Here is a 27,960-nt window from a genome sequence, read left to right on the forward strand (position 1 = left end):
TGAATTATAAACAGGAGTTGGGGTTTTTTTAATTAAATGATTCTTGATTGACTTTAATGTATAACTAGTTCTGCTGTAATGGCAGTGGTGAAACAGTGTTTGCAGGCAGACCAGAAATGGTTGGGCATCATACTCTTCAACATGTATAATGTAAAATGGAACAAACCATGGACTGTCTTCTTTCTCCATTAAGAAAGGATATGACTTCCATGTGTTTTGTCTTTAAAAAATTGTTTGAATATAGAAAAGCATTGTTTAGCTACAAAAAGATAAGTTAATGAAATAAAACATTTTTAAGAAAGCTGTGTATTTAGTCATGCTCACTAGCCCCACTGTTGCATGGGACAAGGCCCAGGCAGGGTATGCCCTCACCCCCTAGTTTAACTACACCTTGCCTCTCAGCAGCAAGCAGAGCGGGACCAGAGTGATCCATTGCCCTAGTGATCATGTCAAACACCACTCGTGATGACTGGCTGCAGCACCAGCCTGTTGAAACAGCCATACTCCCTCCATGACTAGTAAAAATTTGTAACTTGGGCTGGTTCTGTAGGAAGGTGGAGACCAGTAAGCACAGAATCAACGTTCAAAACATAAGCTGTGCCTGATAGAACCAAATACTGGTATTTTTAATACCGTTTTACAGTTCAGGCCTGCTGGCTGTCCAGGACTAGAAACACTGCCCAAGCCAAGGACTCAAGCTCTGCTCACAGCTCTTCTGCCTAGAAAACTCCCACCTAAACCAGATGTGTATTAACATGGAGCACAGATTTATCTGTGATTAGGGCACAAAGATGCAAATCCATTGTCACGGGAAAGACATAAAAGCTCACATGAGCTCTTTTTCCTTACAGCAGCACTCTGAATTACTGACAAGATTCAGAGCAGCCCAGGGGACAAGTCCTGTACTCTTCTGTTCCACCCCCTGCCAAGCTAGACCTTTAGTCTAGAGTTTGCCATCCAAACAAGGTGTTTATTAGAAACATTTATGATACATTTGGAAGCATTTTGTCATCAGGAGACTGAACTCCTGCTTGCCATGCTACAGCAGCTCCCTGCCTCTACCAACAATACAAAATTCTAGGCATTGCAAAACTTAGCAAAGTCACAACCCCAAAATTAGACCTAGTAGTTAACCTAAACTTCAACTCTATAAAGTTCCAGGTTCTCTGCTCTACCTGGTATGTGGTGGGGATGTAACACCTTAGAAGTGCACAATAAAAATAGTGGGTCTGTATGTCTGTATGTCCCTGCTGTAAAGTTAGAGTCACATACAGACTTGGTGAAAAAAAATCAGATCCATAAATTCCAATAGATTAGATTAGGCATAGAAGTGCCTACAAATAAAATTGCTGTTTTCTGAAATTGAGATGACAGGTATTTGTCAAGTGCAGCGAAATCAGTAAGATTCAGTAATACATCATCTGTGGGGTTGGGTTGGGGTTTTCTGGGGTTGTTTTTTTTTTTTTTAAATAAAGTAACTTATATGCTGTATGTAATACAAAAGCTTGCAATTTTCTTCAAAGTCCAAAGAAATTTGCTAGTGAACAGGTACAAAAAAGTGAATTTTATTACATGTAGTTTAAATTTATACAACACTTAAATGCAGAACCCCCACTTTCAGAACAGTGTATCCCTTCCTCTCCAAGGGAACCAGTGTAATCTGAAGTTACCGAAGAGGGAATTTTTTCCATTAACCATTATAAATATTGCTTGAACAGATCACATGAAGTACACATTACAACTTAGATTAAGGTATACCCAAATATAGAGATTTACTCCCAATTAGAATAGTAGTTACCCCTTTCTTCCAAGTCACTTGCATACGCTTTGAGGATATATGATTTTTGCACACTTTTCTAAGCACCGAATACACTTGGTTAATTACACACAGCAAATGGCCAATTCATTCACAATCATGCAAATGCAGTAAGAGATATCCATGCCATTTGCTCCTCTATAATCCCAGGGAGTTAACGATTTAAGTGACATCATTCAGTGGCTCAGGCCAGCCTATTCTCCAACCCCAAGAAATAAATGGAAAATAGTAACAGGTGGTGCTGGAACTGAGATTTCCTAGGCTAAAAAGGTCAGTCCTTAACACCAGTTGGTATCCTTTGCATACTGCAGCGTTTCCTCTCTCCGTCTGACATCTTGAGCTGGTTCCACCACCCAGGTTTGCTAAATGCAAGTGAATATTTTGCTTGACATTTTTACAACAGTTCACTCCTGAGCACAGAAAACATTTGTTTTCACTGTGGCCTTTCACGTCTGGTACAAGAGACCAGGTAACACTTGCTTTTACCCGTACAGTTATGACATCCTGTTATAACTGCAAAAAACCCTACAAACACCCGTAACTTACAGCCTTGTTTCAGTTCTTAAAGGCTCCACATTTACTGGCTTTAGCAATGAATTCCTTTAGCAGGGGACCATCCATTTGCCAAAATGCTGTAGTTTGTGTCACTTCCGTCAAATGATTGACACAAAACTTAAAGCAGAATTCCTCTAAGTCCTAAACAGGAAAAAAAAAGAAGAAAAAAATCTTATTATCTTTGCTTCCATCACAGAAAATTACATTCAGGCACAAATGCCTGTATATGCTTTATTTTTTGCAGAGAATTGGACAAACACATTAACCCAGTGGCTCTCAATGTTTTTCCATACACAGTCACTACGTAAATGCAGCAGAAAATAGTAATTCTCCCCATATAACATGGTTACAAAGGGAAAAGTAACTATAATTTGCTTCTCACTGTATAGCTGCAGTCACAAAAATCAGCTATGCTGAGCAATATATATTTTAAAGGTTTCCCCACTTGAAAAGTTTCCTCTGCATGCACTGACAGCTATTAAAACCCAATACAAACAGGAGATCTTGGGATAATGATATATAACCAAGACTGTGGATTAAGAAAATTCAGCTCTTTTGTTCCATGATATAAACTCAAATCTATATGTAAGGTTGCTTGACTTCCTGCTTAGTTAAGTGCTTAACTAAAGCCTTGAAGCTGCATGTCAGCAGGCTCAACCCAAGTGCATACTAACTGGACGGTTTTAAAGCACAGTTTAGGCAGAAGGCCTTTCTGTGCATTAGAAACAGACTCAGGTTACAAAATATTTCACAGATGTCCCAAAAATTATTCAAAAGAAGTACTGTGGCAGAATACAGCACAGCAATTCTTGCAGAAAGTGGGCTCTGGATATTTGAGTCTACTTGGAAGTGCCTTCCATTTAAGGATTAGAAAAGCCCCACAGACAACCATCATTGCACCCACATGATGCCAGAGAGAAAGGATGTCTAAAAAAAACCAAACAAAAAAACCAACAAAACCAAGAGACAGTCATTGTCAATATAAGGTTGACCACAGAATGCTTCCCACTCAGATTACTTGTTTCCAACTCCTCTTTCGCAGAGGAAATCTACTCTTTGTGGTGCAGATCTAAGCTGCCCTAAGGAGGATGCTGCAGCCCTTACAAAATAGCAGCTCCCCACCCTGTTCTAATTTCTTTATGTTACAAGTTTCTAGGACTAGTGCTTTATTCATGAGAACACACTCTTCCTTAGCTGCTCAGCAGCCTGGACACTGCAGGAAGGCATAACAAATTTACAGAGCTCTTTAAGCCACATGAAGTATGAAAGACTGATTAATATTCACATTTGCACTTAAGGTTAATATTGAAAGCTAGAGCAACTGTGTGCCAATGAGAGTTCGTGACACACCAATAATATAAAAATATATCCTGGCCTAAAACCAGGCATTCTGAAGCTGCAGATCTTGACTTGTGTGGCATCTGTGCAACGAAAAAAGACAAGCTTATTAGAACTGAACACTGAGGGTTTGTTTTTTTTTAAATAACAGAATCAATTAGCATTTTAAACAAAATTACATCGTACACATTACAATATTTTGCACTGCTTTATTAAAAAAATTCATATTCCAAGTCAATGCAACAGAAGCATACAATGAACAGAAATACTGTAGTATTAGTAAGTAACTTTGGAAAATTTAAAGTTCTGTATAAAAAAAGGCTGAATTTCATTTGCAGATGGATGCACTCCCAGCAAACTGTAATTAATATAGACTTAAGTGAATAAAGGCACAAGGTACTTCCAATGATTACTTTTAAAGCTACAATAAGAAGCCAGACCTGAGCCAATTCTAGCCACTTCAATTCAGTCAATCACCAAAAGACAGTAGAGGAGGGTTTCATGTCATGGAGGTATTTTAAATTAGTGAAGCAGCTTCTTTTAACTTGTTTTCCAGACACACAGTCCCCTTGAATGAACTATGTCACCCAAGCAATTTCAAGCCCCCATCTAGCATTACTGCATGTAAAAACCACTTTTTATGAAAAATCAACCCCTCAGTGTCACCCATTCTCTCCTTGATGTAGCACTTAAGCCTATGGTTCTAGCTTCATTTAGCTAGTGAGGTACAGTAAAGGCATAGTAACTGGATTTCTTCTACCCTTTACAAGCGCAATCAATCACATACTGAAGATCCATCCTGCAAAAAATCTTTTAAGGCTAAAATATGGAAATCTTTCTATTTTCCATGAACGCCCACCAAAGAAATCGTTATTCACAGTAGAGCTGAGGCCACAACTAAAACAGCCCTTTGGGTAAGGTATATAAAACAAGCAACACACTGCAAGGCTCTGAAATAAGGTAGGGCATCTGCATGCTAATTGCTGTATATTAAATACAAGAAAAAGCAATGAGTTGATTTACTGAGTACCAAAACTGCTTTATAAGCATAAGTAGCAAGTTAAAAACTAACCAATCACAAAGTTGCAAACATGATGCACAGATACTATGCTGAACGCTAATAGCCAAAGCAAGCCCAGGAATACTTCTTGATTAGTTCACAAAGCTGCATGTTAATGATCTAGTAGTGAAATCAGACATTATGCAGTAGGGAAGTTTCACTAGCCTTCCCCCCTTTTCACACCCTATTTCTCTGTCTTCAAAATTTTTTAGGCCCATAAAACAGTTCTCATCCTGCCACTTCATTAGCATACTGTGAAGACTGAAAGGGTATTTGACTGTAGCTAAACAAAACAAAACAAAAGCAGCTAACAAAAAACCACCCCGCCAACCAAAAAAAACCCCAAACCCGAATGCACTCACTCAATCCCCAAACCTACCACCATATGACATCACACACACCACACAACCTTATAAATAAGTAACTTAAGGCTTACAAGACTGCTTTTCGTAATGTTCTGGTTTTTGCTTTGCATTTAAACCCTTCCTTGTTTCAAGAGTTAGTGTTTTCATCCTCAGAAATTTTTTGTTACAGTTGTATGTGTCCTGTCCCCCTCCCCCCCCCCAAATAGTAATTCATGAAGCTTGGCACAGCATCATAACCTTTTACCATGAAATTAAGCAATGCAAACATTTACAGATACTGAGTATCAGCCCAGGACTTAAGTCATCTTTAGGTATCTGTGTACTAGTTCACCTTCCCAGTACTGGTTTATGGGGGAAGAGATACATCTCTCATGGCAAATACAGTTTTTATAATTCCAACATTTTTATAATTCCAACATTCCAACAACTGGCTGCTTTTCTCCATAGTTCAAGTCAGAAAGCAGCCACCTATTTAAGAGATTGAAGTTTAGAAGTTTACCTCTGCATCATATCTGACAGCAGCAGAGAGCAATGAAAATGCATTTTCCACAGTAATTCCTCTCTTGATAATGTGTTGACACAGTTTTTTCAGTCTATTTTCACAGTACGAAGTAGCCAAATCCAAAAGCCCTGCAATTAAAATGTCATCGTATTAGTCACTTGTAATGATCTCTGCTCTTTCAACAAGTTTATGCTCCTGGGGTATAGGTTGCATCTGTATTCTGTATGCAATGTGCTACATGTCTATAATATGCTTTTTGCAAGTAGGTCACTATTCAGAAAAATGTATTTTACCATTACACAGGAAGAAAGGCCTTTTATTACCTCATGCCACAATCCTGCTAATCTCTGTAAATATGCAAGCTGTTCCACTGATTTGCATACCTAACTGCTTGCGAGAGTGGAACTGTCACAAAACTGGCACCACAACACGAGCAAAAAGCTACCATTATAAAAATCTGTTCTTGAATTACAGCTTGCTCTTTGCTCTGCTGTCCAAGTTTCCCCTATTAGATCTACTGAGATTCTTTCATATTATCCTAAACAATAATTGACTCAATTTAGTAAAATATGCAAGTATTTTAACCCCGAGAAATAGTTTCTCTCCCACACTTGAAAAAAACGCTCAGTTTATTTCTAAATATGCACTACTTTTGCTGTAGTAAGTTTGCTACAACAGTATTTTAAGGACAGCTTAATTAATCACCAGTAAAATGCATTATAGGCTAGACTAGACTAGAAGCCTATATTAATACATTTATTTTGCATCCCCTGTCTCAGTTTTTCTGGATGCTGCTTTCTAACATAATTGGACCATAAGCAATACCTATTGCATCTTCAGGCGGAAGGTCAACACTGTCTGTATACAAGTACTCAAGAAAGGCACGATACACAGGATAAGAAAACTGGTCTATTTCTATCACTTCCTTCATATCCTCATTCCAGTATGACTGGAACATGGTTCTGAAGTGTTCACACCTAAGAGACAAAGACATCATCTGGAACACTATTATATGTACACATGAACATTACATTACAGTCCCCCTGAAATATTTATTTGGGGCACTCTGCAATATTCACAAATATTTTACCATACCCCATCACAGCCATTGGTCCACATTTTGGTTCCTAATACTGTGGGCAGCGTTATACTTGTGCATCAAGATAAAACTCTTATTTGATCTATGCTACAGAAACGTCTGTATATACATTGCAATCAGACCAACTTAACAGAATTTATTATCCTAGGAACAACAAAGAGGCTTAGTGAAAATCAAATATGGACCATTTTAAGACAGAGTTTTGATTCAACTCCTTTTACAGTCACTTCATTTAAAGTGATTATGGATACACAGATGCTATATATTACAAGTTTAGGTGTCCCTCCCTACCCCTTAGTTTTTCCCCCTCTTAGATGCGATACTAAGAGGTTATTCTGTATAAACAAGAGCTATGAAATATGACCACTACCTGATTTTCAGAACAGCTTTGTGGACATGGATGTACTTTCCATCCACACGGAACTTTAGGTCTGAGGTTTCTGGGCTGTCAAATTCTTTCTTCAGAGACTCTGCTACTGTTAAAAAGTCTTCATGTTCTACAGAAACAATTTTAAAGCAAACAAAAAACCCATGTTAAGCATCTTAAATGGAACACACACATCACTAACTAAAGCTAGCAGCTCAACTAAGAGCATGTCAAGGAAAATAGGTCAGTATCAGGGCTCCATTGGCTTAAGCGGTGAAATGGGAAGAATGAATTAATCCAATACCATTTCCTGTTGGCAAGGTCTGCTCCACAACAGCTACAGGCAGCAGTGGTCAGCAGTTCCCGTTCCAGCTTATTGCACAGAGGTAGCACAGCACCAGGGAAAGTACCTGGAGAACTTCCTTTCTCATTCTTCGCCTGGCCACCACCCACGAAATTGCCAGCCCAGTGCTAGTGCTGGGCCAGCTCAGCTCTGCAAACTGCAAACCAGCCTCTGCGGCGAACCTGCAAACTGCTGGTGATGGAGGATATACAGCATCACCTGCAACTCTTTTGAGACACAGTGTACAGTACTTCAGCCGCACTGACACAGTGTGATCTGAGCCTAAATAGTAAGAAAACGTGTCACCAGTTGACCACTTTTTTGTGCGGGCAGATTAGATACAGCCTGTAGGTTGTCTCTTAAGGTCTTTGCCAGGGCTGGCTAACATGAACTATCACTGACTCCATTATACTCAGTTTATTAGTCAGTTATGAAAACACAAAATCCAACAGCAGTGCTGCTGAAGAGAGACTGTACCAAAAACACAGTATCTGCTACCAAGGACACAGGACTTCAGCAATTTTGGAAGTGGATTAAAGCTGAGATATCACAGCTCTTTGACAGCTCTTTATATTAAGGCCTAGGGCACTGGTCCCATGGAAGTCCCATTCTGTGTCTCTAGAAATCATACAAGAGTTGCAGCACAAGTTGGCTAAGGCTTGTGGTAAAGCTAGAACTTTGAAGTTTTAGAAAACCTAATTTAACCCACTATTTGAAGCTTCTGTTGATGCATCTTAAAAGTGTGTCTCAAAACACATGGCTTCTAAGAAGCAAAGTATGGAAAGGAAAAATATGTGGATTTCCACTATAACAGGATGTGGTCTGTCTCCTCTGTCCCACAGGACCATGTATTGTTCATCTGTATACAATCCACAAATTACTCTTCACCATTAGGGACAGCTAAATTAGTTGGTATTTGAAAATAAATACTGCTATAACAAACAAGTCATGTTTGTGCCACAAAAGACCATACACTCCTCCAACTTACGTGGATCATCCACAGAACCTGCATCTCATCAGGGCTAACTAAACCATGCTCTAATCCCCCTCTATTTGCTCATGTGATTTTTTTTCTAGGTCATCAGCTTAGCTTAAGCTATGCAGTAGGTCAACTTTCACTCCAAATACCTTAAGTTCATTCCTCAAAAAAGGCTGCAGATTTGTACTTCACCACAGCCAATCCCGAGTGACTGATTCATTTTTTTGGCAGAGCCTTCCTAACTGGAAGTAGAACAATAACCTTTATGCAGAGTTAGCTCTCACTAAGAAAGAAAAAAAAAAAACAAAAAAAAACCCACATAAAAAGAAAAAAGAGGGTTTTTAACCTATATGAATAAAAAAGGTGGGGAAGGAAAAAAATGCATATGGAAAATGGAGATTAAAAATGCCCGCAGAATTAATGCTTTTGATTTAAACATTCAGTAAGTAGGATTATCAGAATAAGAGGGGAAGAATCCCCAATGGCTATGAAGAATTAAAATGCAGGTACAAAATTCAAATACCTTGTTATACTCAGTCTGGGAATACTTCATAAAAATAAAGAATTTGAAAGGTATGGAAACTGCGGAGATGTCATTTAAACAGCCTTCACTATTAGCAAAAGGCAACAGATCTGGACAACCATCAGACCTTTACAGAGGGCAAGACTAACACACATTGCAGAGGATTAGAGAATGGAGAAAGTGAGAAGTGGGATAAAACAAGACTTGGATTTACCCAGAAGCAGATCACTACAAGCTAATCTTCTCTCTCTTTAGTAAAACTATTCAGTTTTCCTCTATAGACCAGATGCTGTGATCTGGACCTCTATAAATGTGGTAACATGCTAAATGAGAAGTTAAGATGGAGAAGCTGGGTTAGGACAAGCCACATGCAAAGATAAAGTCTGAATCTGGAGAAAGGTTACTTAGGAAGTGATCCCTCCACAAAACCAATTTTGTACAGGGACTAACAAAATTAGGATCTGTTGTCAATATGAAAACAGATTAGATCTCCTGAATGGTCTTGAGAACTGAAGCAGCAGATCTAAGATGAAAACATCTTCATGTTTTGTACATGAAAACACCTTCATGTTTTCAAGGAAGTGCAAACTAAGCACTTTATAGCATATTTGGGTTCAAATCAGAATTAGCAGCATGTGAATCAAAGATAATAAAGAAGAAAGGCTTGGGCTTATTTGTTGGTCACACAGACCGCATTCCAAAGTGTAATCCAAGGCAGTAGAAGAAGAGAGTTCCAACAGAGAAAACAATTATATTAGGGTCTTATTATACAGGGACTATTATTTACAAGCCTGCCTGTCTTTGGGGAAAGTCAAACTAAATCGAGTTGAGAGAAATCATCTCACAAAATGAAAACTTGTAATTCTGTTACTTTACTTTCCTAACATGAAACATAGAAGAGAGATTCGCTCCTTCATATTCATATTGGAAGGGTAAATACTAAGAAGGGAAAGCTAGAGACAACACTTGTAATTCAAAGTTGTTAGATACCAGAGTAACAAGTATCAGGAGCAGTCTTCCAAGTAGGAATAGTTTTAAGATAAAAAAGTTATGTTTAATGATTCAGGAGTCTTTCCCAGTCCTGAGCTGGAGCTCAAACAATACAAATGTAGGAAGTACACAATATTCACAGTGCAATGGTAAAACAGGGTTCTCTCCAGATGTATACTGGCAAACAAACAATCTTGTTAACCCTATTCTGGATCCTGAGCTGCTGAAGTAGGCTGTTTTCTTCAAAAGAAAAAAACCTAGCTAAAAGAGCTAGTTTTAATTGCTGGTTCTCCTTAAAGCAGGAACCATCCTGCCGCGGAAGTGGTATCCTGTACTAATCACTACAAATGTACACAGATATTATAGCACTGGCTGCCATATCGGAGCTTGTTCTCACCTACTGATAGAAGACGCCACATAACGGCAGGGGTAGCAAAGCAAGCAAACACATCGTCAGTGCAGGCAAAGTGAGTGAGGTGGGGAAAGATCACTGACTGCCCACGGCATTGGCCCCACATGTACACCTGGCCGCTCTGGGTCTTGGCAGCCGACGTGTGAGCAGAGTGGCAGGCTGCAATCTCCACAACCCTGGAAACAGAAGAAACCTTGTAAGATACTTACAGGTACGGAATCAAGTGACTTTCCAAATGCCTCACCAAAATAACAGCCAACCAAACTATGCATCTACACTCCTTCCTATACTTCTTTCTTTGTCCTGCATGAATATGACACTGTTTGAATGGATCAATATTTAAGAACCACAATGACATTTTCAGATTGCTTGTAGATTTTCTTGTGATCAGATATTACTTTAATTATGTCATCCTCATCAGTTGACATTACTCCTTTTCTTCCATAACCATGGGAAAGGGATGAAGCAAAACAAAGTTTTGTTTTTCCTCTTTAAACCCAATGCACATCAGACACTTATTCTCAAAAATAAATGCTTATGGAGCTTATGAAACTTCCAGTTAGGGAACAGGCAGGAAAGTTATACTACTAAGATTTTTGCAGAGCATTTTTCAGAAATTCTTTTGAACAGATGTTGTAAAAATTCTCTCATTGAGATTTAGATCCTATGTATTTTTCAATAAATCCTTTATTATAAAGAAACCCTTCTACCCTGCCTTTAATCTGTTTTTTGTATGTAGACAGAGATCTGACATACTGCCTGTATTTCTGACTTCTTATTTTGCTGTTAGTTTCCTTTCCTCAACACTGAGATTCAGCATGGAACATGGACAGTGCTTCATTTGAGGAGAGGTGAATACACGCACTGAACTCCACATTCTTGAAGAGCTATGGTTGCTTTTTAAATAAAGTATATGCAGTATTTTCACCCACCTCACATACTTCCTTAAGATATTAGAGCTGCTGATGCATACTTATCTATTCTGTTCTCCCATTGCTCATGCAATCCCTATCTTGCTATTTGAAACATTACAAGAACTGAGAAGAATCTCCCTTCCATTAAAAGGACCACAAGGACATTTCCAGTGTCTCTGTTCACATGACAAGCAAAAACCAGGGGAAGTTCCAGTGTTAGTTCAAAATAAAAGCTACACTTTCCTGTTTTTTCTCCATGCTAAAAATGCATCAGAGGATTTCACACTTTTGTGCCAGAAACTGGTCAACTGGGACAAATAAATGTCTTTTCAAGCAGTCTAAGAATATACATATCAAAATGTTTATTCCTTTACAGAACAATATCCATGAAGAGTTAGCTTTTTAGGCAAAAAGCTTTTTTAGCACGAAGCCCACATTTTGAGTGCAAAAATTATTTAAAGGTAAAAAACACAGAAAGAATCTACAATCACTTTCAGTATATATATAGATAATTTCTGGCAGATAAGAGACTAATGGGTTGTTTTACACCATTATCAACTTATGAACCTCTATGCAATGTTGAGATCTTTCAGCACCTCTGCATGAGACATCATAAAGTAATTATTTTAGGGACCATTTATTGTCCATCATAGCTATCCACCTAAACTACTTCTTTCCCCAAACTTTCTTTCCTTAGCAGAAGAGATTCTTATTTTTAGAGTAACTATACTAGACTTAAGAAGCATAGCAGAACATGTACTGTAACACATGTATAGTAGATGTACAGTATCCTGTATGTATATTTTAAGTATAACATGTTTAACATATACTTAACATCAAAATTCAGGAAGCTGACCTTTATAACTGTTCCTCGAAGCCAACACAAAATAAAGTCTAAAAGTTCCCTACAAGCTATATGTGCAATATTCTTCAAGACAGCACCAAATGCTACCTCATAAGGAACTGTCACCAGCATTACATATAAATGACAAAAGAGTTATATAAATGAAAGGACTAGGAAAAGCAGCATTAATATGCTTCACACGAAATGACAGCTCACCCACTTACAGCACTGTTTAAGGGAGTCAAGTCAAGCAAGATGAGTAAGCTCAAGTGACTTTTCTCTCCCTTAGATTCCAGGCAGAAGTTCTATGATATTTTCTCCCTCCTTTAGTCATTGAACAAATGCCAGTTTTATTATAATCCCATGCTTGAGTTCACATACAATTCTAAATGCAACAGTTCCTCTTAGTTCGCTCAAGAAATAAATCACTAAGAAAACAAAGTTGATCTATTTGCAAACATACACATTTCTCTTCCAGTGCTTTTTTAAAGAATATTTCATTTTGCTTCACTATTGTCAGTTCCTTCACAGACAAGCCAGCCTCACCTCAGTGAATTCTACTGTGATGGTTCCTTTCTTCTTTCCCCCCACCCATTTTTTAAGCTCTTAAATAATCTCAGTACTGCACAGCTTTTAATTTAATGTTGTGAGAAACAGGAAAAAACAGGAATTACTTCCCAGAAAGACAGTTCAGAAATGGAGGAGAAAAAACAACCACAAGTGTTTCCCAGTTAAGAGGAGATTACAAGTTAAGAGATTTACAGGTTAAGAGATTTATAGACTAAGAGGTTTCTAAACTAAGGTACATTAATCTATAGGTATACACATGGATCCAGAGAATGGGACTGAGGTCCAAGTTTGTAGGTGAATAGTAGAAGAGCCATCCCACATATGAGGATGACAAGGGTGCTGAAAGAGGGTGGGTTAGGGTTATTCTTTTATGAGCCTAGAAAGCTAAGAAACTACAAACTACTGACTGGTACCACTGATAAAAGTATGTCCTGGTTTCAGCTGGGATAGAGTTAATTTTCTTCCTAGTAGCTGGTATAGTGCTGTGTTTTGGATTTAGTATAAGAATAATGTGATAATACACTGATGTTTTAGTTGTTGCTAAGTAATGTTTACACTAATCAAGGACTTTTCAGCTTCCCATGCTCTGCCAGGCGCACAAGAAGCTGGGAGGGGGCACAGCCAAGATAGTTGACCCAAACTGGCCAAAGGGCTATTCCATACCATATGATGTCATGCTCAGTATATAAACTGGGGGGAGTTGGCCCAGGGGCAGTGATCGCTGCTCGGGGACTGGCTGGGCATCAGTTGGCAGGTGGCGAGGGGTTGCATCACTTGGGGTTTTTTTGTTTTTCCCTGGGTTTTGTTCCCCCCTCTCTCCCCCCTGTTATTTTCATTTCATTATAATTTATTTTTATTATAATAATAATTGTTGTTGTTATTGTTATTATTATTTTATTTCAATTATTAAACTGTTCTTATCTCAGTCCACGAGTTTTCTTACTTGTGCTTTTCTGATTCTCTTCCTCATCCCACCGGGAGGAGGGAGGGTGAGTGAGTGGCTGCGTGGTGCTTAGTTGCTGACTGGGGTCAAACCACGACAAAGTAGTATTATCTGCCCTTAGCTCTAGCAACCTTGCAAATCCAAATTCTGTTTTCATGGTTGGCTATCGTCAGCCTTTCAGAAAATTGTTTTTTCCTCACATTTCACTTCTTACAAAGGTGGCGCTTCCTTCCCCCCCTCTTTTTTTTTTTTTTTAAATGTAGGCCTCAATACAGCTTAAAAGCTTGGCTTATCAATTTCATAGCTCCAAATTTTTAATCAAAGGAACCATATTTAGAATAGCCTAACACTTAGTCATTCATTATCTTTCAGTATCAGGTAAATACAAAGTACATTTACTTTCAATAAGCATTACAGATAGCAAAAAGCACTCAGTCTATAGTAAACAGTAAGTTACCATCCTTTCCTATGCTTTTAACATTAGCGATAGAAAAACAATCCACCAAGCCCTACACATGCATGCTTCCAGTGCTAGAAACTGTGTAACACATGCTCAGACTTATCAATCCAGAAACAGCTTCAGCAAGATTACCTTTCTTTTTCCATCATGATCTGCACCGGGCTTAGCTGGTTACTTTTATTGCCAGTTCCCAGTTGCCCATAAGTGTTAGCTCCCCAGGCATAGAGCAAACCCTCATCTGTTAGTGCTAGTGTGTGCGCATAGCCACAGGCAATCTGTAAGTAAATGTATAAGCATTACTACTAAACAAAACAGAGATGAGAAACAAAATTATCGCACACATTACCTTAGTCTAGCTGATGTTAAATACCTCAGGCATTCTTCATTTAGCACTACAACATGTTACTTCTCAGTACTTAAAGCTAACACAAAATAAGTTAACGGTAAGTACTGGAAAAGTCCAAACTTCATTATTTTAGTGTTCATTGGTTACTCCTAAATAATTTACTGTACTCTTGCAAAGTCTCCCTAGCCTTTACTTGCTTTCAGTTGCAGACTCTTCACACGAAGAACAGCGAACTTCATCATCACGTCTTGCAACTCTGAAATACTTTGAGAATTTGATATTTTGAATACTATACAAACTATAAGAGCTACAGTTCAACAGCCAACAAACGTTCAACCCAAGTTATCACATGACACTCCACAGAACCTTACTAAAAACCTAGGAAATTCCAATTTTCAGTTTCATTCTTTCGCAGGGAAAAAGAGAAACCAAAACAACCAAACCACCACACCCACACCCATGACTCTCATTTTCCCTCTCCTCTCACTTCTGAAGGGCTAATTAGGATATTAATGTAGAATCTAATTTGCACATCTTTGTTTTCTTGTTCCCCTTCATTGCTTGCCTTTGTCCAGTGCATTTCATTCATTCAGCTTTGTAACAAAGGTGCAATTTGTAATCAAAGCATAATTTACTTATAGTTACACTAGCTAACTTTAAATCATTCAGAATGTTTACAAAAGCAAGTATTTTACAGCTTCCTTGCACTTTTTATAAACCTAATATAATTTATAGGAGCTAAAAAATCAGTATTTGAACTGCGAAATCTAGAAGCAGGTATAAGATTCCAAAGATACAGTTTTAGCAGATACTAGCAACACGAATGCATTTTCATTTCCATGTTAGACATACCTGGAGTATACACACGCCGTGTAATGCTGCCACTCTGCACGGTGTTAGTTGATTACCGTTGTTTCCAAGACCTAGCTGACCATTACCATTGTAACCCCAGCCATAAACCTGATTGCAAAAGGAAAACAAAATTAAGCCACTCCGCTGTAGAAGTACGGAACATTTAAGACTTAGTATCAAGCACAAGTCAAAAAAGTACATCATCTTAAAAAACTGTATTCAAGTTTTCAAACTATCAAACTGTATTCAAACTATTTCAAGAGCAATATAGAGACAGCTGAAAAATATTAAATATACTGCAATGACTGACTGTATTCAACTTTTCAATCCTGCTTTTACCTTTTAAAGAAGCTTTCTAAAATATATTTGTCTTTGAAGTACTAGGAATTTTGCAATGAACTTACAATCCACCAAAATCTCTCCCATAGCGCCAACATTTTAGTTGACTTTTACAACTTCTTTTCTCCTTATTACTTTTTCCTTTTTGAAAGAAAACAAGAAATTAGTTGTTCTGATCAGCTGATTAGCTACTGGATTAGTTTAAACTGAAGTCCCCAGTTTAGCTCTAATTTTTCCTTTAGTTTTGTTACGGTGGACACATCAAGACAAAAGTATATACAATGAAAGCTCATCTCAACCTCAGGGGCTTTTACAGTCCCTCCAGTCACAAAGAAATGCTACACTCCAAGTTTGGTGAAATGTAGTAAAATTGAGGCTACAGTTCATACCTAGAAGCAAGACAGCACCATGGACTTACATGAAACAGAACAGTTGCACAATACTAGGGCAATGTTCAAAAGCATGGTTTGGTTTTCTTGCTGGCAATTAAGCAATGTGTTTAAGAACCAGGATCAGTCAGTGTATTCTCGCAGAAAGATTAACTATTTAATTGTGCATGCTTTCAAAAATCTAATTAAGACATATGCTAAACAATCTATTGAAATAAGGAAGACAGACATGCTTAATACAACTGTTCAAATTCTTGCAGTTGCAGACTCAGTAAGAATTATGTTCCAATACAGTCTTTGCCATAAGAAGGAACGTTTAGTGTAAAGACAGCATCTCCAGTTACTTGCAGAGTTTTCCTTAAATTGGTCTCACAGAAGTTATCAGTAGAACTCTATATAACTCTGTCAATATAATTCTATAACTTGAGCACTCCATGTCAGCATTTCTCCATGTTCAGACATTAATCTCATAAGTTTGGGTAACAGAGAGGGAGAACGTGAGAATGCAGCAATGCTTACCTCACCATTGTTTACTACAGCCATTGAGGAGGTCTGACCACAAGCAATGCCAACTACCATTTTACCCTGTAAACAGTTCGAAACTCTGCGAGGAGTTGGCTGATTTGCTGTAGATCCAGATCCAACTTGACCACAGTTATTATATCCCCAAGCGTACAGCTGTCCATAAAAACAAACAAAAACCTGCAGTTTAAGCCTTAATAATAGTAATGACAGTAATAAATTATAATCTTACTGTAGTCAGCATCAGATTGGGTAAACTATCCTATTTAACGAGCTAAAATGCTTAAAATTAATTTTCAACAGCTGAAAATTATAAACAGCAATAGGACTGATGTAGCAAATACGAACACAGCACTTTTTTCAGCTTCTTGCTACAGAACCGGAGCATCTGACAACAAGAGGAAACAAAAGGAACATACTTCCATATTAAATACATCAGACTATAAGACAAAGAGCATAGTGAGTGGACTCTATACTTTCAAGATGTTGGAAAAAGGAATGCAAGCCAGAATGTTATTTGCTTCCCAGACAAGCTGAGCTCCCCGATTTACAGCTATTTAGTTTTCTTTATAGAACTCTAAACCACATTGTTGCTGGATGCTCATCATACATCTTTTATATCTTTCAAGACCTGTGAACGGAGATGGTTTTTTCAGCCCATGTTTCACAGTACCAAAACTCTGTTACACAATGGCATTAACAAAAAAGCATCATCTCTGACAGTTCAAAGTTTGCCAGTGGCAAACTAGTAATAATAAAAACTATTAATAATAAAAACCAAAATATTGGTTCCTTTCATTTAAAAATCCAGAAGACAGGGAAGTAGTTTACTATTAAAAAAATATTTACGGCTTTGTATTTTCAGTTTCTTCAATTTTTTTTTACATGCACACACACCCATAGCTTGGCTTAAAACTATTTCTGATAGTTGATCCTCTGGTGCTTCACCCAGTTAAAAAGTTTGTCCTCTTGGAAATACCTAGCCACAGACATGCTAGTCAGTAAAAGCACGCTGACAGAGATACCCTAATGTGAAGTCTGCACATCCTTTGGTGCCAGAAGCCGCCTGTTTACTGCAACACCAAACCAAAAGTCAGTCATTAGAAACAAACACCTCCTCCGCCACCAAAAAAAACCCCAAAACAAACAAACCCCAAAACACACCAACCAAACACCCACCCCCCCCAAGACAAGAACAAAAAACCTTGCACCAACACAACTCATTTACCATATTTAATATGAATAAAAGAAAGCATTAGTCCTTTGCTTTTTGTTACTTGTATTTGCTGGATCGTTGACTCCTTCCGAATATTTGAAGATGCTCTATAAAATATCTTATTCTCAATAACAAAGAAAAAAATTAAGGTAGAGACTCTCAGAAGGTAGATAAAAATGCCAATGAGCTAATCAGTTTCCTTTCTCAGAGAAGCACGAATGTCTGCAGTCCTTTAAGTCTATCATTAAGATACTTTTTTTTTTTTTTTAATTTGCACTGCATTAAAATTGCACTGAACCAACTATACAAATCAATTATGCCAAGTATTTCCACAAATACTTCCAACTTCAATGCCTCTCAAACTCCAGATATATCAAGTCACAAGGGTTTTTGCAGCCAGATCTTTCTGTAAATAAAACTCTACTTAACACATTTTGCTGCTTTCAGTATAATCAATTCTGGTACAGATAAAACCTCAGAGCACAAATAGACCAAGCTACTGCAAGGTACGCTAGGGATGGATTTATAGTACATAAACTAGCCACAACAGCAAGCGAGCTGCAAATATCAACCTCATGGTAAATACAAAGAAACTTCCCTGCTTCATTGAGATTTCAAGCATGTTACATTTATTACAAGAGACAGTATCGTCATCACGGGCAGCTACCACACAGCAGCTGGCACCACTAGTTTAACTAATGCACGAACACCCTCGCCTTCCTGCGCGCAAACCAAATTTTATAGATTAACCAAGTCAAACATGACAGCATGAAGATCTTTCCTAAGTATAGACTCTCCTTTCAGATGCAACACAGATCACTTAAATTAACCCAATGTCTCTTTCCTACCCTCAAAATACTGATTTGCTACTTTGTATTAGTGTCGCACTATGACTCCATACTGAATCATAACACAGACATGCTCAGATTACCAGGACGGAAAGAACTGTAGTTTCCATTTTCATTGTTAAGAAGGTTTTAAAATTAGAACTCTTCTTTTGCTAAAGCAGAGCTGAAAACAGGCTTTCCTCCATGCAGTAACACGCAACTCAAATCAGATACATGCTCACTGGTCAAATCCGACTAACTGGAAACTAATTGTACATGTTTCCCATGACACATAGCCTTAAGCCATGTCAACAAATAGCATAAAGGAGACTTGGATATAAACCAAGTGCTCTTTCATTAGCTACACACAAAGGTATTCAGAGGTGTGCAGAGCAACATTCTTTCACAGTACCAGTGTGGAAATAATGAAGACTACAAGAAACAGACTAAAGGCTAACCAGTGAATACAAACAAGTGAATATACCCCTTAAATAACAGAATTGCAAGCAAATAACAATGTTACATTTTGCACCTTACAAACCATTCCTTCACCTGTAAGTGGCAAAGCTTTCTGGCCTCATCCCTATGAGAAATGAAAGACACAAGTGTTTATTAGCCTTTTATTCCCTTGTTTTTGTGGTTGGGTTGGGGGTTTTATGTTGGGGTTTGTGGGTGGGGTTTTTTTTGAGTTGTTTTCAAGTCTGTGCTGAAGAAAAGGACACCCTAGTTTGAGGCAGTAGGAGAAAAGGTTATGTTGTAACTACTGTATAGAAAGAGAGAACTTCAGACTGCAAGGTCACCTGCACTATTCACTTCAAGAAGGAGCTTAAGAGGTTTGAACAGGTTTCAACTTACATCCCCATCAAATGACAGTGCCATGGAATGGTGAGAGCCGCAAGCTACTTCCACCACTTTCTTTATTAACAGATTTGTGCAAACTTGAACAGGAGTAATGCCCTGATTGGTTGTGCCATTCCCAAGCTGGCTGTAGCCATTATGTCCCCAGGCATACACTTCACCATCTGCAAAAATATTTAAGTTTGTGATAAAAACCACCAAAAATTCCAAGGAAGTTAAGATAGAATTCTAAGAAATTAGCAAATGCCAATATGAAAGCTAAAGGGCATTAACAAATAGTGAAACTATTACAAGAATCATCTGTATACTAAAAAATTATGCACTTTGTATACAACCCTTGTATATACATATATCACAGTATAACCTCTAGATTTGTTGTGGAAATATATGGAAGTGCACAGGTAAGACTGAGTATGTCATAAATGATAAAGTAAAACTCTACAGTTGCAACATAATGGAAATGTAACGGAAACTTACTTTACCTATTACAGAATACATTTAGTTCCACTTAAGACCAATGAGAACCCCTTAGTGTACATTAACCAATTAACAAGTTAATACAATTACAACTTAATCCCTTCTTGTTACATGCAAGTGGAACTTAAAATCTGTAACTTATGTTTCTATACTAAAGGTTAATTTTTTACCTTCAGTGCAAAGTACAACATGGGGTCCACTTCCATAACTGAGACTGGAAATCTTCTTTCCACATAAGGCTTCTAGTTTCTTTGGTACTATTGTGCTCTGATTATCTCCAGTCCCCAAACAATTACTGCAATTCAGTCCAAAAACAAATACCTGAAAAACAGAGGAATACTCATTTCAAGTGATTCACACTCAGGTATGCACAGATGTGGTAATATCCAGGTCTTCATAAAGCCAGGACAGAGTTTTGCCATGGACTCTTGAGGGCCAGAGACTTCCTTCATGGAAGTTAAGCTCAAGAGTCAGCACAGGGACACTTTGGAAGTTAACTGATGAGTCTGAATTCTTGAGATCCGTGCAGGCCTGGAAGCCTCTCATTTGCAGGAACTGTACTATAAAAAGTATTAAACTGTGAAAGTGGAAGACACCACCTTCCTTTAAAAGCAGTTTGTAAAGAGCAGCCACAGCTATACTGTAAGCAGCTCATCCTACAAACAGCTTTGATAGGACTTGGGGAAAAAATAAAAAATAAAAATTCTACTCTACCAAGTCTTACAAGAAACTCTCCCATTAACACATCCCAGAACATCCGGCTTGTTTTCTTTCAGCAGCACAATGCTAACTCACACTGAGTTTCTGAATCATTAAAATCCACAGATAATCTTCTGCTGTATTGTTACTTAGCAAGCCATAACCTCATTTTATGTCTTCATACCTGGAGTGCTTGCACTTAATTTCAAGCTACCACAACTTCTTTTGAATTCTGACTGTCTTCAAAAGTGCATGTAATCCATCCTGGCCTTTGTCATTTGTAAGTTTTCTAAATACTCCATCTATATTGCCCCATACAAGACTAAAAAAAAAAAACCAAACCTTACAAGTTACATCCAACATGTTTTGAAATACACAAATCTCACACAATGCTTTTGAGAAGCTATTAATTTATAGGTATTCAGTAGACTCTGCAAACAACTAATTGTAGAGTACACATTCCACTTTATTACAGCCTTACCTCATCATTGTGCGTTATGTATATAGCTTCATTGGCTGATGTACCAAATACACATGCTTTCCGAATAGATGCTATTTCTTGAGGTGACAGTAAGGTAAATATTGGCCACTTGCCTACATCCACCATGATGCTGCTGTGTGTCATGACGTTTCTACAAGTAAGATGACATTGCTGTAATAAAACCAAAAGCTTATTAAAAGTGTATTTTATACTTTCATCGACAGGCAATAAGATAATTTCCTTTAAATGAGAGAAAAGACGTGTTGTGGCTCTGAAAGTATAACATTCTATTCTACATGAAATAGGTAATTATATTTCCATGTATTAAGGTGAACAAATAGCAAGTCACTGGTAGGACATTGGAAGAACAGCTCTTTTCTTAACAGGATATTTAAGTAAACTGTATTCAGTACAACTGAATATCTGCTGTTCTACAAGCAAACTTATTAAAAGCTTGTGATCTAGCAAATATCCACTGGTGGCAGAGTGGATTTCTGAGGGCATTTTCAGAGGGAATTTCAGCTGGAATTCCCATTTATAAAATTTTCTTTCGTGAAATTTTTTTGTAGTCTTACACCTTATATACGCCATGTAAGCAAGCTGTTGATGTATATGTAAAACTTGCAAATAAAAATAAAGCTGGAGCCGTTGAGCATATGACCTGAATCTGCCATCTCTCGCATAATCAAAAGCTGTTATTATGGTCAAAACCTATTTGTGACAGCACTAAAGCATGAGATAAACTCATGAGTTTGTATGATTAAGCAGTGAAACACATCAGAGAAAAGCGATTAAGTGAAATTGTCATAGTCTGTTACTTGAAACAAGCTGGACCACATTAAAAGCTGGAAACATGACTGGGTATAGACATTGTCTGTCAATGAACACAGATGTATATAATCCATCCTTCCACAATGCTCCTTTTTCCCAGTTTGCTCAGGGCAAGCTGGGCAATTGCAGCAGCTCAAGAACAAAGCTGACAGTCAACACAAACCTGCAGAGCTTATTTAGGCCTTCAATCTTGCACATAAAAATTGTAACATTGCTCATACCCTGAAGGGATTCTGCTGCTGACAATCTATGATCCACGCTCAGGGGTATCAGCAAGTTTTGTGAAATCTGAAAAGCACTAGGTGGAGAATTCCACAGAATGTCAGTGACATGATACAAATCACAATAAACCATTAAAAAAAAAAAAGGCAGCTAAGGAATCATTCCATGGGTAAGAAATGCAGTCTCTATCCAGATGTCGTCCTCTCATCAACATTTAGTTCTTTCCTTTTCATTTGTTTGCTCCAGTCCTATCCCATCCCCCTATTCTTTGCTTTGTTGCTTTCAAGTCAGGCTGCTTCTTGATGATGCCTGGGTATCAGATATAGACAACAGTGAGAACTCAGGAGAGCCTCTTTCCTTTGCTTCTGATGCTTGGTTCTCAAAACTGTGCTGACAACCAAGACATGGCTTCAGAAAGCTATTCAAGACCAGCAGTTAATCCTAAAATACAGGTTGTTCAGTGCAGATGTTTTCTGGAAGGAGGGGGTTTATTATTATTATTTTTAAAAAGTTTGAGAAACACTGAGGTCACAGTGGAAGTATGCATACAAAAAAACCCCAACACAAACAAAACCCAGACTTGTCTCTTTATCACATTTTGTAACCTTACTCCAACAAACCCAGGTCTGCTCTACAGGAACCTCTCTCGCTATGAGCCTGACTTCACTCTACATTTCACGTCTGAAGCAGGTCTTGAAAACACCTGAAGTCTCCAGATGGCACACTCATAATACATGTATTTGTAGAACAGCTTTTGAAAGTCTACCTGATGCCAAGAACCACAGCACATTCTACACAGCTAAACAGATTTGAATGCATTTAAGCTGCCTTAATTTCTAGTCCAGTTAAAAACTCAGGCTAGTGGGCTGCTAAGATTTGTTACCTCACTTCGGCAAATCTTTTAACATATGACACTATTAATCAATTAAAAGGGGATAGCGATAACTTGTTCTTTTGAGCAGACCAAGTAATTGTCCCCTCTGACTTTACCTATTTAATTTGCCCCATACAATTGGCAAGGCACAAACATGTCATAAACTGGAGATTAAGAAAAAAATTTTCTTCACTGAAGTTCCTTTCAACACATCCTGTTAATTTAAGACATGAAGACAAAATGTTATTTTGATGGAGAATGTCCTAGTAAATTAACATTAACAAGTTTTACAGCACCTTGAGAACCTGTTCTACTCTAGAGGTAACCACTTTAAAATGTGCTACTTTCTCTCTCCCTTTCTGATCTTTGCACTAGGTCTTTAATCCTCCTGTCTTATTCTCCAGTACTGTATGACTCAGTTAACCACTCCTCTTTGACAAAACCTATGCCAGTTACACTGCATTTCCCATACCTCAAAGCTCAACTGGATAACTTGTCAGACAAACTAATACCAGTAGATAAAAGAAAAGCTTTCAAAGCACACAAGACTTTCCAGATTGAAGACACGAGCAATTAACTCCATCTACAGATGAAAAACCTTACAATTTTTGGCAGGTGTAACACTGCTTTATCTAAAACAATGCTGTACATTTCCAATTTCAACTGTTACTGCAATCTTACAAAGTTATTTCAAGGGTTTTCCCTGAAATGTTTTTAATGACAACTCATCTGCCATTGGCAGGTTAGTTTCTTTAATAAATCTCAATCCTAAAATCTCTCCAGGTTTACCAACAAATAAAGGTTCACAAAAATCCTTAAAACCAAAACCAACCAAACAACAGAAAACATCTCTTGCCTTTTATATAATATGTACTGTTTCTTCCCAAACACACAACCTTTCCCTCTCCTCTACAAATATTAACTATTGTCCTTAGGTACTCCAGCAAATGCCAGCATCTATCACCATTCAGCTGCAACATTTTTACAGTAGCAACAGCAGCTATTTTTGTTTATGCTTATGTAAACACATACAAACCAGTGAAATAACATACAAACCTGAAAGTTCTGGAGTTTATACACAGACTACTGTTTCTTAGCTTTAACTGTGCATAGAAAGCTGTTTTAACTACTTATTCTCCATTTTCCACAGAAAATAAATTTCCAACCTAGGCATAAGCACCACTTTTTTCCTCTCTAAAGATGGATTCCTTAACAACCTTAGCCACTTTCCCGGTTTTCCAATAAAAGTTCTAGTTGCCACAGGAGGAAAAAAAAAAAAAGGTCTATAGTGGGAAAAATGTATCTGGGGAATATATATTTATATACAGTACTGTAAATGGAGATGTCAGTAAAGCAACTCGGTGTTATCAAAACAGAAACCCAATTAATTTTAGCATTCTCTAAGACATATTGCACACTTTCCAAAAGGGTAGACACTGCAATAGCGTGACTGACCTCTCACACTAATCATACTCAAACCTCATCCTTGCGCAACACTTGTCTGAATCCAGGGAGGGAAGGCGCGTGCAGAGTTTCTTCTGGGTAAATCCTTGCTATGAAAGGCTGATCTAGGAGACTTCAGTCATGTCACTGCAAGCAGTTGCACAAAGAAACACAGTGTCCTTCACTCACCCTTCCTGTACAGCATCAACAAAAGAGCTAAGTTTATTGTTTACTTCTCCTGATAGTCACATAGAAGCCTGGACCCTGCTACTATGCAACAACTGCACCTTAACTGAAAGCTTGTAAGTGCAATGTCATAGCAAATGTACCAGATGGAGTCCAAAGTAATGAAGTTATTTTAATCTGTATGCAAATAGCTGTCTCAATATATTAGCTCTCAAGCTATTGTTAGATTCTGTGTGCAACATGGCAGCAGCAGTTCTAAGAAGTATCTGTAACTTACATTACCAACATCTAGATTTTAAGTTAATTGCAATTAAAAACCTTATGAGTATAAAAGACAATCTTAAACTTGGTGCTCTGGTAGATAGTTGCTTTTAGAAACACCGAATGTCACTGCTTTTAACTGTCTTTTCATTTCTGTTGCATGATTCAGTGATAAACAACTATACGCCATATAGCTTTATTTCTACAGCAGAACTAACCAGCAGAGGGAGCTTATATCAACAATACCTCTTCTAACTGCTTTGACATCTTTGAAAGTATCCAACAATATCAGTATACAAACAGGAACAGAAACAAAGATGATTGTTTGAATTTCAGTGAGGCTAAAAATAAGCAAGAAAGGATGACTTGTAGTGAAGGAAACTGAACTGGCCGCATATTGTGATAAAAAGAAATTGAACTCGAAGCACTCACTAACAGGGGGAAAAAAATCTAGACCTGCTCACAATTTAAAAAGCCACATGCTTTCAGAGACAGAAACCCTTCCAAAAACCTATGCTAAACTGCTGCCTATGCATTCAACTTCTCACTAGTTCGCTTTCTAAAGAAACAGTGTGCAGGCTGATTCTCAGGGATACATGCAGGCAAACATGAATCCCTGCCTTAAAAAAAAAAAAAAAGACAGTGTTTACAAAATGTTTTGTAAAATGATTTTAGATAAAGTTTTACAGAGTTTATAGTTCAGCTAAACAAATACATGCTAGAGAGAACAATAGCCTAACACAACATCCTACCAGGAAAACAGTACCAATTGTCATCGCAACAAAAAACTATAGTTAACTCCTCAAAGATTATCCCCTTATTTGTAAAGACTATTCGAACACAATTACATGTTTGTTTGTTTCACTCTTCCCTCAGGCTCCAATGCTGCAGTTTATTCTAGCTGGGCACACTTACTCCTGCACAGAAAGAAACTGCAGGCTCAGGCCTTCATTCCTCCTAATTGTCTACGGGAATTATAAACAGCAGTGAGAACACAAAAGCTGGGATATCTGGCTTTAGAACAACATGAAATGACTGGCACACTTGATCTTTTTTTAATTTTAAGTACACCTCAACCAAGACAGAGTCAAATCCTAGACATAACACTAATCTTCCCCATGTTTTCTCCAGTTTACGGTTGTTTTTTTAATCTCTTATTTCAGTATTGAGAAAGCACAGGGAAACAATACATACTATTGACATTAATCAGATGCATGAACTAAGTGATTTTATTGAGGCTTTCTCCCTGCCAAAAAAAAGATATTGCACTCCTGGAAATCACGTGCCCTAACTTACTTTCCTTAGACCTTACATAAGGCAAGATTTCTATGACAAAATCTGTGTGTTCAAACCTCTGCATGATTTATTTTTGGATGCCTTTTATGAGCAATACAGGGAAGGAAAAACCTGCTGATCTAAGAACTGACAACCAGACCTCCTATTTGCTTTGAGTAACCAGACGAAAAGAGATACAAGCAAGCAAAAACCACCACATACATGAATATTATTTAACATAAGACTGTTTTAGCCATAGGAAAAAACCCTTAGTAGGATGACAATCATGCACCCACCAAAACAAAACTGTAATTACAATCACAATATGCCTTTTTTTTTTTTTTTTTTTTTAAGCTGACCCATTACTGCAACTTATTGAAGCCATTCACTCAGGACACGACATCTTCTAAAGCAATACCTATATTTCAATCTGATGCATACAGAGATAGGCATTCAAAGAAAAACATTCATATTAAGGCTCTAAAGAATTATTGCATCTCCCAGACACTGTTTTTACTAAAAAACTTTGTGCTCCGAACACATTTCCATTCACGATGTTTAGTATCTTTTCCTCACAACCCCACCCTTGCTTTAAACAATTAAAGTCCATTTTACTTTTCGTCAGTAGACAACATGCTTTCCAAAAGAGACCACTTAAACTGCCTAAATTAGAACTCTGAAAGCTCCTTTTAAAAAGTAAATATTCCTTTAATATTTGATTTAGAAGAATTGTATTAAAAATTAAGAACTCCTAATTATTTAAATAAAGCCCAGTGAGGAAAAAAATTGTTGGGAGCCCTGCTTTTTCAGTCAGCTAGATCTCAGCCTTCAGGAAGCAGACAACAAAGGGAAGGATGAACTGAAACACCATGAATCAGAACAAAAACTGTAAGAACATACTGTGAGCTACGCCAAGCAGGAAGAGAGACTTTCAGAGAGCTATGTGGGAGCAATTCACAGGCGGACCCAGAGAAAGCTTCGCCAAGTCACTCGGACGACGACCCCCAGCCAAGCCCCGTTTACGTGAGAAGGACCCTTCCCTCCTCCTGATGGTCAGCACCAGCCTTACGGACCCCCAGCGGGGTCTCCGCGGTGACCTCCGTCCAGCCGCTCCCCACCGTCGACAGCTCCCGCCCACGCCAAACCGCAGCCCTCGCAGCGCCCTAACGGAAGCACAAGGGGCGGGAAGAGCCCGCAGCCCCACGCAGGGGACGCCCGGCCTGGCGACGGCGGGGCGCCGACCCGGCCACGCACGCTACCACCCCAAGCGCTCCTCACCCGGCCCCTGCGACATCGCCCGGCGGGCCGGGCGCTCCCGCTGCCTCCAAGGTGCCCCCGCACCGGGGCGAGCGGCCCTCGCCAGAGCCGCTGCCGTTACGGCTGTTAGGACCGTTACGGCCGCTCAGCGCCTGCCCCGCCGCGCGCGCCGCACGTCAAGGGGCCGAAGGGGTGCGCAGCGCGCGCCGGCACCACGCACGTGACAGCGGCGGGCCGGGGAGGAGGCGGGGGGGGTGGGTGGCAGAGAAGCGCGTCACGTGACGCCAAGCCTCGGGGTGGGGGGAGCCTTCTCCCGCTTGACCGTTCGCGCGCGCCGTCACGTGGCCGACGGTGGGTGGCTCTCCCCCCTTTCCTCACCGCCTATTGGCCGCTGTACGCGTGACCACGTGATCCCCCTTTCGCCCGCCCGCTTGCGAGCGACCGCTCTTCCAGCGCGGAGCCGCCGCCGGGGCGGCCTCGGGCCCTGCCGTGAGGGGGGAGCGGGCGGTGCCCGGGCCTGCCCCA

At 38.8% G+C, this 27,960-nt stretch overlaps 1 protein-coding gene across 7 annotated transcripts; it reads right to left on the reverse strand.

Annotated features, from left to right (window-relative positions):
- Positions 1-1,545: 1,545 nt before the first annotated feature.
- Positions 1,546-27,681, reverse strand: RCBTB1 (RCC1 and BTB domain containing protein 1). Of its 7 annotated transcripts, none has more exons than XM_072850243.1 (13): positions 27,457-27,681; positions 22,139-22,215; positions 21,087-21,237; positions 20,077-20,227; positions 19,427-19,593; positions 16,526-16,684; positions 15,279-15,386; positions 14,213-14,355; positions 10,335-10,525; positions 7,106-7,232; positions 6,462-6,613; positions 5,634-5,764; positions 1,546-2,512 (listed from the first exon to the last, which is right to left on the reverse strand). In XM_072850243.1, the coding sequence occupies exons 3-13, from the start codon at positions 21,228-21,230 to the stop codon at positions 2,372-2,374; spliced, it is 1,614 nt and encodes a 537-aa protein (XP_072706344.1). In that variant the 5' UTR covers positions 21,231-21,237; positions 22,139-22,215; positions 27,457-27,681; the 3' UTR covers positions 1,546-2,371. The 7 variants fall into 7 exon arrangements, 6 of the variants coding, with proteins under 6 accessions (XP_072706344.1, XP_072706342.1, XP_072706341.1 ...); XM_072850241.1 differs by having other exon boundaries at positions 21,087-21,257; XM_072850240.1 differs by lacking the exon at positions 22,139-22,215.
- Positions 27,682-27,960: the final 279 nt, after the last annotated feature.

This window comes from Ciconia boyciana, chromosome 1 (assembly GCF_034638445.1).
Source record: "Ciconia boyciana chromosome 1, ASM3463844v1, whole genome shotgun sequence".
NCBI lineage: Eukaryota > Metazoa > Chordata > Aves > Ciconiiformes > Ciconiidae > Ciconia > Ciconia boyciana.

Coding starts and splice junctions, on each gene's coding strand:
- RCBTB1 (XM_072850240.1), bottom strand. CDS start 21,230: ATGACACACAGCAGCATCATGGTGGATGTAGGCAAGTGGCCAATATTT. Junction 15,387..16,525: donor CTGTAGTAAACAATGGTGAG/GTAAGCATTGCT, acceptor TTTTGCAATCAG/GTTTATGGCTGGGGTTACAA. Junction 5,765..6,461: donor TCCGCCTGAAGATGCAATAG/GTATTGCTTATG, acceptor TTTTAATTGCAG/GGCTTTTGGATTTGGCTACT.